Consider the following 18,783-nt stretch of genomic DNA (forward strand, 5'->3'; position numbering starts at 1 on the left):
CACAACTAGAGAGAAGCCCACGCACCACAATGAAGAGCCTGCGTGCTGCAACGAAAGATCCCCCGTGCCGCAACTAAGACGCGACACGGCCAAAATAAATAAATAATAAGTCTAAAAAAAAAAAAGGATTTAAGCAAGGGAGTGGCCTGCATGATTTGATTTAGAATTCTAAAAATTCACTTTAGCTTCTATGTAGAAAATCGATGATGTGGGGATGGGATGAATAGGGAGATCAGGTCTTGGATTACTGAACAGCTCAGATGAGATTACTGTACTTGAAAGAGGGTAGTAGCAGGGCAGAAGAAGCTCATCAAACCGATGAGCTGGAGATATATTCTGAAGGTCGATCAATAGAACTTAATTACTGATGGATTAGATGTGGGGAATAGAGAGAGGGGACTCAGAATTACTTTCCAAGTTTCTGGTCTGAACAACCGGGCAGATGGAGTGCTGTTTTTGGGAAAGAAAGATTGAGTGGAGGAATAGTTGAGATACGGGTCAGAATTCAGTGTTAGACGTGTTACGTGCGCCATGCCCAGTAGACATCCAAGTAGAGATGTCAGGTAGGCAGTAAAACATATGGGTCTGGAGCTGAGAAGAGAGGTCCAGGCCGGAGACACGAACTGGGGAATCATGGTGGTATTTAGCGGGATTATTTAGTTGGTACTTAAAGATACAGGAAATCGGTTAGAGCTCTTAAGAAGGAGTGAAAGAGAAGGAAAGAGGGCTCAGAATGGAGCCGTAGGCCTTTCCGACACTTAGGGTGGAGGGAAAGAAGCCAGCAAAGGAAACTCGGAGTGGCCGGATAGAAAGGAGGGAACGGCTCAAAAAGTGTCATGAAAAGAGAGCCTTTCAAGGAGAAATGCTCATTCTTGATAACAGCTGAGAAATTGGGTGAGCCCATATTAGAATCCTCTCTACTGGGGAGGACTTCTTACCAAGGATAGAAATCACTTGTATTTTGTCTTTTATTTGAGACCTTAACGCATCTCCTAGCACACAGTGGGCACTTGAAACATATTAATCAAATGACACATTAATTGAATGACTGAATATTTTGGTTCAGTTGAGAGTGAGTGATAGGCATGAGAAGTTTAAAGAAGTCTTTCTGTTCTCCTGCCTACATGCTCTTCACCCCCCACCTGATTCTCACTCTTGCCTGCAAAAGTAATTGATTGGGGTTATAGCAGTATCTTCAGGCTCTGTAATGGCAATGTTAAATACCCTTTATTTCTCCCAATTTAGGAAACATGGACTGTTCTCTAAGCCTTGGAGGAAGAAAACTCAGGGCTACCATAGTGTATGAGATCATAAAGGGTGGCTGTTTCTGCACGTGTAGTGAAGTCATAACCATAATGACCATCACAGAAATTAGGTCCTGCCCTATGAAGTGCTCTACTGGCCACTCTCCTCTTAGTTATCCCGTGAAAGAATTGTGTTGAGTGGATTTCATTGTATAAGATTCTGGTGAAAGGAGGGAAAGAAAGAGGTAGGGGTTCAGATCAGTGGCTCTGACGCTGCCAGTGCCTGGAGGGTGTGTGAGGGCTTCTGAAACCCGCAGCTGATCCAGACCAGTTCTCCAACAGCCTCCTTTTAGCTCCAGCATAAACACTCCTGGCCTGGCTTAGGAGGTTCACAGCGTGTCCCTGCCTCCCTACTCAGCCTCATATTGTACGATCCTGTGTGGGAGCCGCTAACTGCTCTAGCCAAGACCACCTCTTCTCCTCTGCCTGGCCCTGCTCGCCCTGTCCCGCATCCCTCCTCTCAAAGTGCTTAGCCTAACAACCCTCCTTGTCCTTCAACTCTGTCACTAAAGCATCCAGAACTTTCTCTAGTTAGTAAATGTTTGTCTACCACTTGGCTGAAAATTTTCCTGAAAGCTTCTCCTGCCTTGTTCACCGTGGCATCCCGTGGACCTAGCAAAGTGCCTGCGCAATGAATATGCTGAGTGAGTGAACAAGTATTTTAGTTACGTGTCTGCCTTTACAACTTCAGAGGTGCTATTTCAGTATGGTTTTAACGCACATGCGCACACACATACCATTTGATGAATGCTGTTTCTTTCTCTCTCTTTTTCCATACAGTAATTAATAACTGTACCTGCATCTCCTGCAAATACCGGCCTAATTATCTATGGCTGTCTCTGGTTGCTCTAGAAAGAAACCTGAGGCACACGTGGATTAATTAGGACGAGAATCAAACCCAGTTCAGGTGTGTTGTGCTGTGGGTCCCCAGCGCATTTTCAGAGGCTCATTATGATGTCTGACTCTTGACCTCAGCTGGGTCTAAGCCCTGATGGCAGGTGTATCCGGTGGAACTGAGTGGATGCGTGGAAAGGGGGAGCATCAAGAACCGGAGGGAGGAATCCGTTGAAGTGAGGTAAGTCACAGTGCTTCCTTAACCCAGACTCGCCCTTGGACTCAGCAACAACCTAAACTGCCCGCCTGTGCCTTTCAGCTCGAGCCACTGCTCCTCAAGCAAGCAGCCCGGACCTAAGAGGAAGTATGGGGAGGAAGGAAGTGGGCATAGAAGGGTGCAGGGTTCTGAGTCTTGAAGTGATATACCATAACGTCTTTATCGGGCGCCTTCAGGGAGTGCGCTTTGTGTTTAATTTGTGGCTCCCCAGTGGTTGCTTATGCCCCCCAAATCAGGTCTACCGCTTAACTATCAACGAAAGATCAGGACAGTTCCCCGGCGCAGTCCCTCCCGGCGCCCAGGTTTGTGGCCGGCCTTTGGGCCACTCCGGGCAGGCCGAGGAGCCTCTGCGTTCATAGTGGGGCGCGCGCGGGTCGGATTGGGGTCACGCCGCTAACATCTAGGCCTCAATCACGGATAAAAGGCGAAGCCCCGGACCCCTTCCGGCTCCACTCTTGCAGTCCCGGGAGCCCAGAGTCATCCCGTGCTCCGGGACTAAGAGGCCCCGGCCTGGACGCGCGTTCTGCGCAGCCAAGGTCCCCTAGCGCCCCCTACAGTCTCACGCGCGGGGAGACGGCATCGGGTCCTGCGCCTCCGCACTGCGCCCGGGACCCCACCCAGCGGCCCGCGCCCCGGGACCACGTGAGCACCGCACCTCCAGACTGCAGAAACGGGGCGTGGGGGCCGGCGAGCGCGCAGCATCCCCGGCCACCTCTGATCGCTCCGCCCGCCGCTGCCTGACTTCCCCTCCCTCCCTCTGTCCCTCCCCCCAACCCCCGTTCCTCCCGCCCGCCCGCCTGCCGGCGCCGGACACGCTGAGCCTCTTCTCTTGGGGCGCTCTTCCCCTTGGCCGACCGTCTCATCCCGCGCAACTTTGGGACGGACAGTGGCCGTTTGGTGTTGAATGTTCCCCTCGGAGAGCGCATGGCTGCGGAAGCGAGGTGCGGGCCGGGCCCGCGAGGGGCCGCCGTATGGGAGGCGGTGATGCTACTGCTGTGCTTGGGAGTCCCGACCGGGCGCCCCTACAACGTGGACACCGAGAGCGCAATGGTTTACAAGGGCCCCGCCGACACCCTGTTCGGCTACTCGGTGGTGCTGCACAGCCACGGGGCGAACCGATGGTGAGTGGGGTCGGAGGCGGCGCCCTCAGTATCTCAGAGCGGCGAGCGAAAGGCGCCTCAGGGATTCCCTGCCCGGTTCAAACTTTCCTCCCTCCGCGGGAGGCAGGAGGGGAACCCTGCGACGGCCAGCTCGCTAGAGAAATGCTCGGGAAACTAACTTATCTTGGGGTGGCAGCACCCGGGGTGCGTTCTGGCGCCAGGCCCTGGAGTTTGGGGTGGCGGGTTGGGTGCGCGGAGTGGTGGGCGGAGGAGTCCGTGAAGACCCGGAGTTCAGTGGGCAGCACGGCTCACGTCTGCGCGCACGTGCCCATTGCTCCCTTTAGGCTCGTAGTCGGGGCGCCCACGGCCAGCTGGCTCGCCAACACTTCAGTGGTCAATCCTGGGGCGATTTACAGATGCAGGATTGGAAAGAACCCAGAGCGGACGTGCGAACAGCTCCAACTGGGTGAGTTGTACCTGGGGCCGGGAGCTAATGACCCACTCCCCCCAACAGACACACACACACACACACACACACACACACACACTTGTGAGCCCCACGGTAGCAGAAGTCCTGGAAAAACTCGTGTTGCCTATTACTTCTAGTTTAAAGCGAATGACATTCACTTAACTCTACGCCATCTTCCCTTCTAAACATAAAAGTGGTCTCCTTTCTGTCAATATTGTTCTCCCTTTTGCTTATGACAATGATTGCAGTACTCTGACCAAACTATGTGGAGAAAAATTTCTTATAAAACCTTCTCCTCACCTCTCCCCTCCTCCCCCCCCACCCCTCCCCCACCCAGCAAAGTGTAAAACACATCTTAAAGTCTCTCAGCACATTAAGGACAGGATCCAGCTAAGCCAAGACTTGAGAATTTTATTTCTATCTTTGACCTATCAGCCTTGTTAAAGAACAGGCTAAGGGGCAGATCAGGAATAGCAGTTGGAATTGATCCCATACCCTGTCATTTAGCCCAAGGGCTTTCTGAAAAAGAAAATGATACAGTTTTACTTAGATATGAAATGTAAAAAAGGAGAGCACAAGAAAAAATTGGCATCTCCACTGTTAATATAATTAAAATGAAGTTTAACATATAATTGTTAATTTTTCTTTCCAAAAACTCCGATGTTAAATGGATACCTCTATTTGAAATCATTTCTTAGTGTCTCTTCTCAGATTTGTGACAGCTTGAAAAATGCGTTCTGATGGGGGAGAGGAGAAAGTTCATGTTTCAAAGCCAAAAACAAATTTGCTTTGCATAGACACATGGGGGAAGAAAGGGGAACTAATATCAATTCAGACCCTATCTTGCTTCAAACATTGTTAGGAACTGCTATATATGTTTCTTGTTTTCCACAAAACACCACTGGGTCATGGTTGGCATTGTTCTTACTTTACACATGAGGACTCTGTGACTCAGAGAGTTGCAAGGACTTTTTCTAAAGTTATTCAGCTAGTGAATGGAAGATGGGACCTCAAGTCAAAGTCAGGTCTGCCTGGGTCCAATGTCCAAGCCCTTTTCTTTCATGTATGCATCTTGAGTGAAAATAAAATTCAATGACGAGTCCGATATGTTGTCTGCTGAGCTTATGAGTCATCTGTGAATGGTGAATAAAAGGTCATATTTGGTACCTTTTTCCTATTTATCTTTGCTATCAATGGACTTTCGGGATAAGTTAGTTACTGAATCTTTACCACTCCCCTCCCCCCATTTTGGGTAGTAATCTTTGCTTTTTCTCAAACTGGGAAGCGGCTTCCCTTCATTGAGAATGAAGTCAAATAGAGTATGCACATAATGGAAGTTTATTTTTGACTCAGCATCCGTAAGAGTCTCGGAGTTGTCTGCAGTGTGTAGAATAGGCCCCAGCCTCTCATTAAGCATCTTCCATCCCCAAAGGCAGACTAGGAAAGCATAACATATTCACAGACCTATCCATTTGGAATAATTCTGCAAAGTATAATTTTCATTGCATGAGAGTCTTGTAGGATGAATTAGGGAGCGGAGCAGACAGACTTGATCTGCCAGAGGATCTTGACAAGGTCTCAGGAGGGAATGTTTTATTTTTGTTGTCCTGTCATAGTTTCCTGATTCATGACATTATAACTACTGGTATTTAGCTCCTACTTCCTGTCTGGAAGGGCACTGAATCTATTTCTAGATGTCGGTATTTAACTGGAAATATTCTGTCATAATATTATATAATATTTAAAATTTAAGATGATAATACCTGTCAAAATTGAAGGTAAACGTATATTGATTGGGCACGTGGAACATAGGGGTTGACTACAGAAATATCCACAGAAAAATGTGCACATGATAGATGTTCAACACACACGAATTAAGTGAAGATGTACTGGATGGATAAATGAATAAAAGCAAAGTGAAAGTTTGTCATCGACATGATTGGTGAATAAGAGAATTAGTTAGAAATGACAAGCCAAAGGGATATTGTTAACTTTCAAATTTTTGATCAATAAAAAGGTTTCTACTGAGATGAAAGGCAAAAAGGAAGACAAGATTTCTAGCCAGTCAACTGGTTGAAACACTAATAGCTGTAGTAATAGCTATGAACATTTGCAAAAGAATTGACTGAAATTACTTCTCATATAACATTTCAAACGACATATCTTCTCTTCCTTATATGAAGAAATTGTGTGTTTCAATTCAGCACAGACTCAGAAGTAACTTGAAACTGTAAAATAAGGGATTGAGGATAATGTCTAGAAAGGAAACACTGAAAACAATACATCGGTAACTAAAGGCATTTAAAAATTCTCAGGTTTTTAAATGGACTATGTAGTATTCTTTATGAAGAATTTTCAAGGAAAAAATACATACACAATCATCTATATAAGACAGCTTCAGTTGTTCTGTCTCAAATATGGGTGACTATAAAATAGGCAAAATGTTTAGCTCAGTACCTGACATACAACTGACATTCAAAAAATATTAGTTTATTTTTTAATCTCTATTTTCTACTTAAATCTATATCTGCATGTTATCTGTTATAGGCAGGTTGAGGTTATAAATATGGATAGTTAATAGATGAAACCAAAAGTTAAATGTGTAAATGAAAAGGAAACAGTTGAAACACAATGAAAAATATTTTTCGTTGGCCCAAGCAAAAAATCTTTATTTTTTAAACATCTTTATTGGAGTATAATTGCTTTACAATGGTGTGTTAGTTTCTGCTTTATAACAAAGTGAATCAGTTATACATATGTTCCCATATCTCTTCCCTCTTGCGTCTCCCTCCCTCCCACCCTCTCTATCCCACCCCTCTAGGTGGTCACAAAGCACCGAGCTGATCTCCCTGTGCTGTGCGACTGCTTCCCACTAGCTATCTATTTTACGTTTGGTAGTGTATATATGTATATGCCACTTTCTCACTTTGTCACAGCTTACCCTTCCCCCTCCCCATATCCTCAAGTCCATGCTCTAGTAGGTCTGTGTCTTTATTCCCATCTTACCCCTAGGTTCTTCATGACATTTTTTTTTTTTCTTGGATTCCATATATATGTGTTACCATACGGTATTTGTCTTTCTCTTTCTGACTGACTTCACTCTGTATGACAGACTCTAGGTCCGTTCACCTCACTACAAATAACTCATTTTCGTTTCTTTTTATGGCTGAGTAATATTCCATTGTATATATGTGCCACATGTTCTTTATCCATTCATCCGATGATGGACTCTTAGGATGCTTCCATGTCCTGGCTATTGTAAATAGAGCTGCAATGAACATTTTGGTACATGTCTCTTTTTGAATTACGGTTTTCTCAGGGTATATGCCCAGTAGTGGGATTGCTGGGTCATATGGTAGTTCTATTTGTAGTTTTTTAAGGAACCTCCATACTGTTCTCCATAGTGGCTGTACCAATTCAAATTCCCACCAGCAGTGCAAGAGGGTTCCCTTTTCTCCACACCGTCTCCAGCATTTATTGTTTCTAGATTTTTTGATGATGGCCATTCTGACCGGTGTGAGATGATATCTCATTGTAGTTTTGATTTGCATTTATCTAATGATTAATGATGTTGAGCATTCTTTCATGTGTTTGTTGGCAATCTGTATATCTTCTTTGGAGAAATGTCTGTTTAGGTCTTCTGCCCATTTTTGGATTGGGTTGTTTGTTTTTTTGTTATTGAGCTGCATGAGCTGCTTGTAAATTTTGGACATTAATCCTTTGTCAGTTGCTTCATTTGCAAATATTTTCTCCCATTCTGAGGGTTGTCTTTTGGTCTTTATGGTTTCCTTTGCTCTGCAAAAGCTTTTAAGTTTCATTAGGTCCCATTTGTTTATTTTTATTTCCGTTTCTCTAGGAGGTGGGTCAAAAAGGATCTTGCTGTGATTTATGTCATAGAGTGTTCTGCCTATGTTTTCCTCTAAGAGTTTGATGGTGTCTGGCCTTACATTTAGGTCTTTAATCCATTTTGAGTTTATTTTTGTCTATGGTGTTAGGGAGTGTTCTAATCTCATACTTTTACATGTAGCTGTCCAGTTTTCCCAGCACCACTTATTGAAGACGCTGTCCTTTCTCCACTGTACATTCCTGCCTCCTTTATCAAAGATAAGGTGACCATATGTGCGTGGGTTTATCTCTGGGCTTCCTATCCTGTTGCATTGATCTATATTTCTGTTTTTGTGCCAGTACCATACTCTCTTGATTACTGTAGCTTTGTAGTATAATCTGAAGTCAGGGAGCCTGATTCCTCCAGCTCCATTTTGCTTTCTCAAGATTGCTTTGGCTATTGGGGGTCTTTTGTGTTTCCATACAAATTATGAAATTTTTTGCTCTACTTCTGTGAAAAATGCCAGTGGTAGGGATTGCATTGAACCTGTAGATTGCTTTGGGTAGTAGAGTCATTTTCACAATGTTGATTCTTCCAATCGAAGAACATGGTATATCTCTCCATCTATTTGTATCATCTTTAATTTCTTTCATCAGTGTCTTATAATTTTCTGCATACAGGTCTTTTGTCTCCTTAGGTAGGTTTATTCCTAGATATTTTATTCTTTTTGTTGCAGTGGTAAATTGGAGTGTCTTCTTAATTTCACTTTCAGATTTTTCATCATTAGTGTATAAGAATGCCAGAGATTTCTGTGCATTAATTTTGTATCCTGCTACTTTACCAAATTCATTGATTAGCTCTAGTAGTTTTCTGGTAGCATCTTTAGGATTCTCTATGTATAGTATCACGTCATCTGCAAACAGTGACAGCTTTACTTCTTCTTTTCCGATTTGGATTCCTTTTATTTCCTTTTCTTCTCTGATTGTTGTGGCTAAAACTTCCAAAACTATGTTGAGTAAGAGTGGTGAGAGTGGGCAACCTTGTCTTGTTCCTGATCTTAGTGGAAATGCTTTCAGTTTTTCACCATTGAGGACGATGTTGGCTGTGGGTTTGTCATATATGGCCTTTATTATGTTCAGGAAAGTTCCCTCTAGGCCTACTATCTGCAGAGTTTTTATCATAAATGGGTGTTGAATTTTGTCGAAAGCTTTCTCTGCATCTATTGAGATGATCATATGGTTTTTCTCCTTCAATTTGTTAATATGGTGTATCACATTGATTGATTTGCGTATATTGAAGAATACTTGCATTCCTGGAATAAACCCCACTTGATCATGGTGTATGATCCTTTTAATGTGCTGTTGGATTCTGTTTGCTAGTATTTTGTTGAGGATTTTTGCATCTATGTTCATCAGTGATATTGGCCTGTAGTTTTCTTTCTTTGTGACATCTTTGTCTGGTTTTAGTATCAGGGTGATGGTGGCCTCGTAGAACGAGTTTGAGAGTGTGCCTCCCTCTGCTGTCTTCTGGAAGAGTTTGAGAAGGATAGGTGTTAGCTCTTCTCTAAATGTTTGATAGAATTCGCCTGTGAAGCCATCTGGTCCTGGGCTTTTGTTTGTTGGAAGATTTTTAATCACAGTTTCAATTTCAGTGCTTGTGATTGGTCTGTCCATATTTTCTATTTCTTCCTGATTCAGTCTTGGCAGGTTGTGCATTTCTAAGAATTTGTCCATTTCTTCCAGGTTGTCCATTTTATTGGCATAGAGTTGCTTGTAGTAATCTCTCATGATCTTTTGTATTTCTGCAGTGTCAGTTGTTACTTCTCCTTTTTCATTTCTAATTCTATTGATTTGTGTCTTCTCCCTTTTTTTCTTGATGAGTCTGGCTAATGGTTTATCAATTTTTTCTTCTCAAGGAACCAGCTTTTAGTTTTATTCATCTTTGCTATCATTTCCTTCATTTCTTTTTCATTTATTTCTGATCTGATCTTTATGATTTCTTTCCTTCTGCTAACTTTGGGTTTTTTTTTTGTTCTTCTTTCTCTAATTGCTTTAAGTGCAAGGTTAGGTTGTTTATTTGAGATGTTTCTTGTTTCTTAAGGTAGGATTGTATGGCTATAAACTTCCCTCTTAGAACTGCTTTTGCTGTGTCCCATAGGATTTGAGTCATCGTGTTTTCATTGTCATTTGTTTCTAGGTATTTTTTTGACTTCCTCTTTGATTTCTTCAGTGATCACTTCGTTATTAAGTAGTATATTGTTTAGCCTCCGTGTGTTTGTATTTTTTACAGATCTTTTCCTGTAATTGACATCTAGTCTCATAGCATTGTGGTTGGAAAAGATGCTTGATACAATTTCAGTTTTCTTAAATTTACCAAGGCTTGATTTGTGACCCAAGATATGATCTATCCTGGAGAATGTTCCATGAGCACTTGAGAAAAATGTGTATTCTGTTGTTTTTGGATGGAATGTCCTATAAATGTCAATTAAGTCCATCTTGTTTAATGTATCATTTAAAACTTGTGTTTCCTTATTTACTTTCATTTTGGATGATCTGTCCATTGGTGAAAGTGGGGTGTTTAAGTCCCCTACTATGAATGTGTTACTGTCGATTTCCCCTTTTATGGCTGTTAGTATTTGCTGTATGTATTGAGGTGCTCCTATGTTGGGTGCATAAATATTTACAATTGTTATATCTTCTTCTTTGATCGACCCCTTGATGATTATGTAGTTTCCTTCTTTGTCTCTTGTGATAGTCTTTATTTTAAAGTCTATTTTGTCTGATATGAGAATTGCTCCTCCAGCTTTCTTTTGGTTTCCATTTGCATAGAGTATCTGCATGGAGTATCTTTTTCTATCCCCTCACTTTCAGTCTGTATGTGTCTCTAGGTCTAAAGTGGTTCTCTTGTAGACAGCATATATATGGGTCTTGTTTTTGTATCCATTCAGCCAGTCTGTGTCTTTTGCTGGGAGCATTTAATCCATTTACATTTAAGGTAATTATCAATATGTATGTTCCTATTCCCATTTTCTTAATTGTTTTGGGTTTGTTATTGTAGGTCTTTACCTTCTCTTGTGTTTCTTGCCTAGAGAAGATCCTTTAGCATTTGTTGTAAAGCTGGCTTGGTGGTGCTGAACTCTCTCAGCTTTTGCTTGTCTGTAAAGGTTTTAATTTCTCCATCAAATCTGAATGAGATCCTTGCTGTGTAGAGTAATCTTCATTGTAGGTTTTTCTCCTTCATCACTTTAAAGATGTCCTGCCAGTCCCTTCTGGCTTGCAGAGTTTCTGCTGAAAGATCAGCTGTTAACCTTATGGGGATTCCCTTGTGTGTTATTTGTTGTTTTTCCCTTGCTGCTTTTAATATGTTTTCTTTGTATTTAATTTTTGACAGTTTGATTAATATGTGTCTTGGTGTGTTTCTCTTTGGATTTATCCTGTATGGGACTCTCTGTGCTTCCTGGAGTTGATTAACTATTTCCTTTCCCATATTAGGGAAGTTTTCAACTATAATCTCTTCAAATATTTTCTCAGTCCCTTTCTTTTTCTCTTCTTCTTCTGGGACCCCTATAATTCGAATGTTGGTGCGTTTAATGTTGTCCCAGAAGTCTCTGAGACTGTCCTCAGTTCTTTTCATTCTTTTTTCTTTATTCTGCTCTGGAGTAGTTATTTCCACTATTTTATCTTCCAGGTCACTTATCCGTTCTTCTGCCTCAGTTATTCTGCTATTGATCTCATCTAGAGTATTTTTAATTTCATTTATTGTGTTGTTCATCGTTGTTTGTTTCTTCTTTAGTTCTTCTAGGTCCTTGTTAAATGTTTCTTGCATTTTGTCCATTCTGTTTCCAAGATTTTGGATCATCTTTACTATCATTATTCTGAATTCTTTTTCAGGTAGACTGCCTATTTCCTCTTCATTTGTTAGGTCTGGAGGGTTTTTATCTTGCTCCTTCATCTGCTGTTTTTCTCTCTTCTCATTTTGCTTATCTTACTGTGTTTGGGGTCTCCTTTTTGCAGACTGCAGGTTCGTAGTTCCTGTTGTTTTTGGTGTCTGTCCCCAGTGGCTAAGGTTGGTTCAGTGGGTTGTGTAGGCTTCCTGGTGGAGGGGACTAGTGCCTGTGTTCTGGTGGATGAGGCTGGATCTTGTCTTTCTGGTGGGCAGGTCCACGTCTGGTGGTGTGTTTTGGGGTGTCTGTGGCCTTATTATGATTTTAGGCAGCCTCTCTGCTAATGGGTGGGATTGTGTTCCTGTCTTGCTAGTTGTTTGGCATAGGGTGTCCAGCACTGTAGCTTGCTGGTCGTTGAGTGAAGCTGGGTGTTGGTGTTGAGATGGAGATCTCAGGGAGATTTTCGCCGTTTGATATTACGTGGTGCTGGGAGGTTTCTTGTGGACCAGTGTCCTGAAGTTGGCTCTCCCACGTCAGAGGCACAGCGCTGACTCCTGGCTGCAGCACCAAAAGCCTTTCATCCACACAGCTGCTAGTGTTGGAGGGTATTCTGCAGAAGCTGGGGGTGGCTGTGTCTCACCTTCTGAAGAAGGGGTCTCTGTTCTCCTTCATGTGAAATCTGGCAGTGTTTCCGTGACCAATTTTGTTTCAATTTGGAAAACAATTCTAGAGGTTAGAAGTCCAAAATCAAGGTTTCAGCAGAGTTGGTTTCTTCTGAGGTCTCCCTCCTTGACTTGTAGATAAATGGCTGTCTTTTCCCTGTGTCTTCACATAGACTTCCATGTGTTTCCAAAAAATCTTATAATAACTAAAGATTCAGCTGTGACTGCCATGTCATAAAATGTTTTCTTTCATTCATGGCCTAATTTGCTATCAAAGAGATGAAGTTGAAAGAGCTCTTAAAATGGTGCCAATCTCCTATACAATTCAAAGTGCTATCTACATGGACTAGTCTTTAAGTCTCAGAATTTCAGATCAAAGTTTGATTCAGATAGACTCCTTCCCTCAGAAGAGGAATCAGTACCCTTCCCCCCTACCTCCTAACCCCTCTTCCCTGCAGTGGCTAATGTTGTCCCATACTATGGTATATTCACTGTAGTCATAATCATAAGTGAGCAGCAAATGCCTGTTTATCTAGAATGTTCAGTGTATGAGATGTTGAGAATCAGAGACCCCTTTTAGTGAAGTGAATTGACTGTAGAAGAGGTGCATTTCTTCCTGTGTGCAAACAGGCTTCTTCCACCTTCCTGCCCGCCTAAGAAGGGTCTCTCCCCTCACTTCCTTGGTACTGCTCTCTGTGAACCAGAGGAAGGTAGTCTCCCCATCAGGAGAGTCTGAATCCAAACTTGTTCATGAAGACTCCGTGTCTGAGGAGGCCATAGTGATTTCCACAGGTTCAGTTGCTTTTCCACTCAGGTGCTTTGCATCCTTGCTAAGTTTTTTAAAAGGCAACTTTGATCACAGGTGGTTGCTAAATTAAGGCATCACACATAATGACTTCATTAATGTACTTATCCATGGATTTCCAGTATTTGAACAAATAGAACATAATAAAATACATAAATGGCTACAAAATTATACTAAAAAGATTATATTTGGTCATTCAAAAGGCATACTAGATCTTTCATTATTTTGAAGTTGCCACTAGTAGCATTATACATGTGTGTTTGGGCATGCACACGTGCGCGCGCGCCCACACACATCTGGGTAATAGAGGCTAAAATTACACAATTACACGGTACAGTACAGTAGCCACTAACCACATGTGGCTTTTGAGCGCATGAAATGCGGCTAGTTTGTAGTGAGAAGTACTATAGGGCAAATTACGTTCTGGGTTTTGAAGCCTTAGTACCAAAAAAAAATACATACACACACATACGTATACATAAAATCTCTTAATTTTTTAGATACGGATTACATGTTGAAATAAATATTTTGAAACTAATATTGATTACATTTTTAAATGAAAACATTTTAGATGTATTAGGTTAAAGAAGATATATTATTAACATCAATTTTACCTATTCCTTTTTAATGTGACTACTGTAAAATTATTTCATATGTGACTTGTATTAGGTTTCTGTCGGACAGCGCTGTTCTAGAGAAACATAACTTCCCTATGTAAAATAACACTAACTTTTTAGCAGGTGCTTTCCCAGTGTCTATGCATAAAATGATTGGAATTTTCACTTTTCTAGACCAATGTTGTATAGTTACTAGACCTTTAAGCTCTCTCCTTGTACCTCTTTTTCTTACTAGAGAGAACAGTGGTTTATTAAGTTAGTCATCATTATTCCCCTTCAGATATCTTCCTGGAAATTATATTGCCTTAGCCAGCCTTCTGGTTTATATTACATAACCTACTTGGAGGAGGTTAAGTTAATTAGCGTTTGTGTCATTAAACTAATGATTACCTCACTCACTTCTGCCTGATTTGTAGGAATTATTAGCTTAACAATAAAAGGCAAACCTCTCACTGTTGAAACTTCAGATATGTCCTTGATAACTTTCCTTTTCTTTCTCATTTGTGATACTCTTTAAATTGTAGCTTATGAAGATGCTGTTGATACAGACCGGTCATTTTGAAAAATCACCCCTGAACAGAGGTTGTTATGCTAATTATGCACAAAATGAACACAGAGAGCTTCGTGAATAAACCATCATATTACAAGAATTGTTTCCTTATTTCCAGCAATTTCCCAAGCTCCATCTCTAAAAGAATGGTTTCCACCTAATTTAAGAGATGAGATTTTCTAAAATGTATTTTATTTTTTGCCTAAAGTTTACTTGACCACTGGGTGATATTTCTAATGACTAAAAAATCTCTCCCTTTGGCAGTAGTTCTTGGGCCAGATATGGTAATCCATTGTGCTTGTAGGTCATTTATTGAGGGATGTCAAAGGGCGAGAACCTGGGCATACAAAAGAAACATGGCCCTTGCCCCAAGGGGTTTACAGTCTATAGGTTAGGTTATTATAAGAAAGTATGGTGAGAAGATCTAATCTGTTTAGGAGATTGAGGTGATGTCTTCCTAAGGAATTGATGTTCTAGTGGAAAACTGAAAACAACAACAACAACAACGACAAAAAATCAAGAGTTAGCCAGAGGACGAGGTTATGGGAAAGGGTGCCAGACAGAGCAAACAGTGTATATGAAGACCCTGAGGTCTTTGAGAGGGCAGCATCTTTGGACTGAAAGAAAAATGCGTAGAGTTGAACTGTGGAGTGTGAAGTGGTGATAGGTTGGAGAAGTAAGCAGGGATTATTTGTGTTACGACTTGGTAAGCTCTCTGGAAACTGAAGAAGCCCTGGCTGTCAGCACGCTCATGTGTGGTTTCGCACTCTTCCTCGGTGTGTGCACGATGCAGTGGGGGCTGGTGCTGGGTGTTGGGCTGGGGGTAGCAGATGCTCAGTCGGAGATGTTGGCTTCGGATGGGCGTTGTGGTGCTGAGCAACAGAAGGCGCACCCTGACGCAGGCCCACAAAAGCTTACAGGGGCCCTGGCTGTCTTTGTGCTCCCTCATGGCTGCACACGTTCCCCTGGGCGTGTGCACTGCAGTGAAGCTTGGTGGTGGGCAGAGGGCTGGTGGCATGTAGATGCACAGCTGTAGGGCTGAACCCTGAGGCCGGGCTCAATGGTGGGGTCAGCCACAAGGGTCTAGGCTGGTGTCTTGCACTTGGGCTTTGGTGGGTACAGGGAGGGGCTCAAGTGGCTGGCTTCTTATACTAGGGTAGGCACAGAGGCCTGGGATGACCGGTGGTGTGGTTTCTGGGCTTTTCAGTGAGGAAAAAAAGGGAGTGGGGAGGAACCCAGGCATCAGTTAACACTAATACCTGTGGGGCAAAAGCTGGCAAGATCTGCAGGGGGTCCACAGTGGCTGTACTGGCCTTTGGCTTAGTGCTGAAATCTGCTATTTTCCTGCAGAGCAGGTCTCCGTGAACCGGACTTTGTAATTATTAAACGGGAGAGATGAAAAAGAAGGTTTCAAAATGTTACCCAAGGTTCTGACTTGGGCTGTTGGATAAATGATGGTGCTATGTCCTGTGAGATGTAAAAGTAAATATCTGGAAATCAGTTGGATGTATGGGTCTGGAGGGCAGGAGTGGTCTATAGGGCAGTTCAGAGTTGAAGGTAATTGGCATAGAGATGGTAATCAAAACCATGGAGATCAATGAGTTTAACCTGGGAACTCTCTAGGCTGAATAGATCATCAGGCCCAGAAGAGATCCCAGAGGCTTCCTACAACTTGAGAGGCGGCTAGAACAGCGTTGCTCAACTCTGGCCGCAACCTAGGTTCTCCTGCAGAGGTTTAAGAATACCAGTGCTGGTGGCCTCCTCCTAAACTAATAAAACCTCTGGGGGTGGGTCTGGGGTAGGAGGTTGTGATTTATAATAAGAATATATTGATATATTTGGTCTTCACCCTCATTTCTGGCACAGAGATCCTAAAACCCTTGGAGTTTTCTAGAGTGATAAATATATCTTTTGTTACGTCAGTGAGATGACTTTAGGACCTCAGGATGTGGCTGGTTGCCAGTGGAACCAACCATATGATTAGATAGTTGGAACCTTCATTTCTATCCCCCTGACCTCCAGCAAGAGAAGAGGGGCTGGAGGTTGAACCAGTTGCCAGTGGTTTAATCAATCATGCCTATGTAATGAAACCTCCATAAAACCCCAAAAGGACAGGGTCGGTGAACACGTGGAGATTTAGGACTAGTGGTGCATTCAGAGAGGACCTGGAAGTGCTCCCTGCAAGTTCCTCATGCCTTGCCCTATGTGTCTCTTCCATCCGGCTGTTCCTGAGTTACTTCCTTTTATAATGAACTGGTAATCTAGTAAGTAAAATGCTTCTTTGAGTTCTGTGAGCCACTCTAGCAAATTATTCAAACCAAAGGAAACTTCAGTAGCTGGTGGACTTGAGATTGGCATCTGAAGTTTGTGCGTGTGGGGGGAGCAGGGGTATGGGAGGAAAGCAGTCTTTTTAAATTTTTCATCTATTTTAATCAGCTATTAAACAGATACACCCGGTGTATTTTTACCTTTCAGGTTTCTTTTAAAAGTTCTATTACCCGTTAAGGAAGTTTTGTGTTAATTTATTAAAGTTGCCTAAATTTCCTAATACTATAGAAGATAGTCACAGATTACTAAATGATAGTAAGCTATGTTTTGGTGTTGCTCAGTAATGCGCTGTATTTATTTTTCTCTTTGTACCTTTTGACTCCCTTCACCCATTTTTCCCTCCCCACCCCCGCCTCTAGCAACTACATATCTGTTCTCTCTCTATGAGCTTGTTCTTTTTTTCTTTTTTTTAGATTCCACATATAAGAGAGATCATACAGTATTTGTCTTTCTCTATCTGACTTATTTCACTTAGCATAATGTCATCGGGGTTCAGTCATGTTGTTGCAAATGACGAGATTACATTCTTTTTTTGGCTGAATAATATCCCATTGCCTATATGTACCACAATTTCTTCATCTACTCATCCTTCAGTGGACATTTAGGTTGTTTCCCATCTTGGCTATTATAAATAATACTGCAATAAATATGGCGGGTACATAATATTTTTTTGAGTTAGTATTTTCATTTTCTTCTGATAAACACCCAGAAGTGGAATTGTTGGATCATATGGTAGTTCTATCTTTTATTTTTTGAGGAACCGCCATACTGTTTCCATAGTGACTGTACCAATTTACATTCCCACCAACAATGCACATCCTTTTTCTCCACATCCTCACTAACGTTTGTTATCTCTTGTCTTTTTGATAATAGCCATTCTGATGGGTGTGAGGTAATAGCTCATTGTGGTTTTGATTTGCATTTCCCTGATGTCGAGCATGTTTTTATGTACCTCTGGTCCATCTGTATGGCTTCTTTGGAAAAATGTCTATTCAGGTCTTCCACTCAGATTGTTTGCTTGTTTTGCTATTGAGTTATATGAATTCTTAATATATTTTGGATATTAGCCCCTTATCAGATATATAATTTGCAAATAATTTTTCTCATTCAGTGTGTTGCCTTTTCTGTACAGAAGTTTTTTAGTATAATGTAGTCCCACTTATTTATTTTTGCTTTTGTTGCTTTTGGTGTCAGATTTAAAAACTCATCACTAAGACCTATGTCAAGGAGCATGTAGGACTGAACCCTTAACCTGTGGGATCTGACATTATCTACAGGTTAGATAGTGTTACAATGGAGTTGAATTGCAGGATACCCACCTGGTATCAGAGAATTGCTTGTTGATGGTGTGGAAAAACTTCACACACACACACGTTGGAATTGGGTGCAGAACCCTTAGTAGTGCATCAGGAGTTTCCAAAGGTCCCCAGATGATTCCAATATTCATCCATGGTTAAAAACCATTGGAGAAGAAAAAAGAGCCTGAAAAATAGATTGAGAAGGAAAAGCCAAAGAGGTAGCTAGGAAATCAGGTCAATGTGGCACTATGGAAGTAGAGGAATGACAGATTCTATAAAGAGGTGAGTGGTTGGCAGTCTCAAAAGTTGCCAAAAGGTCAAGCTAGGTAAGAACTTAGGAGGTTTCGTTGGATTTAGAGAGAATTGGTTCATTAGTAACCTTGGTAAGACCAGTTTTAGTGGTGATACCAGACTTCAGAGGGTTGAGAAGTGAGGAGTGCGAAAATATTGGTGGCAGATGTCAACTCTTTTAACTGCGTTCTTCCTTTATTTATTAAAGAAATTTTATCAATTACTTATGCTGGTACTGGGAATAGAAAGGTGGCTAAGATGGCTAAAGCCCTGAAAGAACTCAGTGACAGGAGAAACAGGGAAACAGATAATTACTTACAAGGAAATGTAACATGCATAATGATAGAGACACACAATGGGGAGAAGAAAGTGTTTGGATGATGAGAGAAGTTTTCCTGGAAGAGTAATTGAGCCAGTTCTGACCAGTTTTGATGAGCATGTAGTAAAATCTCAGTGAATGTGAAATGGATGGGTGCATTTCTCAGATTTGGGTGGGATCCTCTGGGGTTTGCTGTATATTTCAATATTGTTCCAAGAGG

At 42.1% G+C, this 18,783-nt stretch overlaps 1 protein-coding gene across 1 annotated transcript in view; it reads left to right on the forward strand.

The window, feature by feature from the left end:
- Positions 1-3,295: 3,295 nt before the first annotated feature.
- The window catches only part of ITGA4 (integrin subunit alpha 4), an 86,422-nt gene continuing 70,934 nt past the window's right edge, over positions 3,296-18,783 (forward strand). Inside the window, exons 1-2 of the mRNA XM_065880269.1 lie at positions 3,296-3,536; positions 3,860-3,981. Of these exons, the coding sequence (XP_065736341.1) occupies positions 3,340-3,536; positions 3,860-3,981 (319 nt within the window). The 5' untranslated portion in view covers positions 3,296-3,339. The remainder of the gene's footprint in view (positions 3,537-3,859; positions 3,982-18,783) is intronic.

The sequence above is a fragment of the Phocoena phocoena genome, chromosome 7, assembly GCF_963924675.1.
Source record: "Phocoena phocoena chromosome 7, mPhoPho1.1, whole genome shotgun sequence".
In the NCBI taxonomy this organism is placed as follows: domain Eukaryota; kingdom Metazoa; phylum Chordata; class Mammalia; order Artiodactyla; family Phocoenidae; genus Phocoena; species Phocoena phocoena.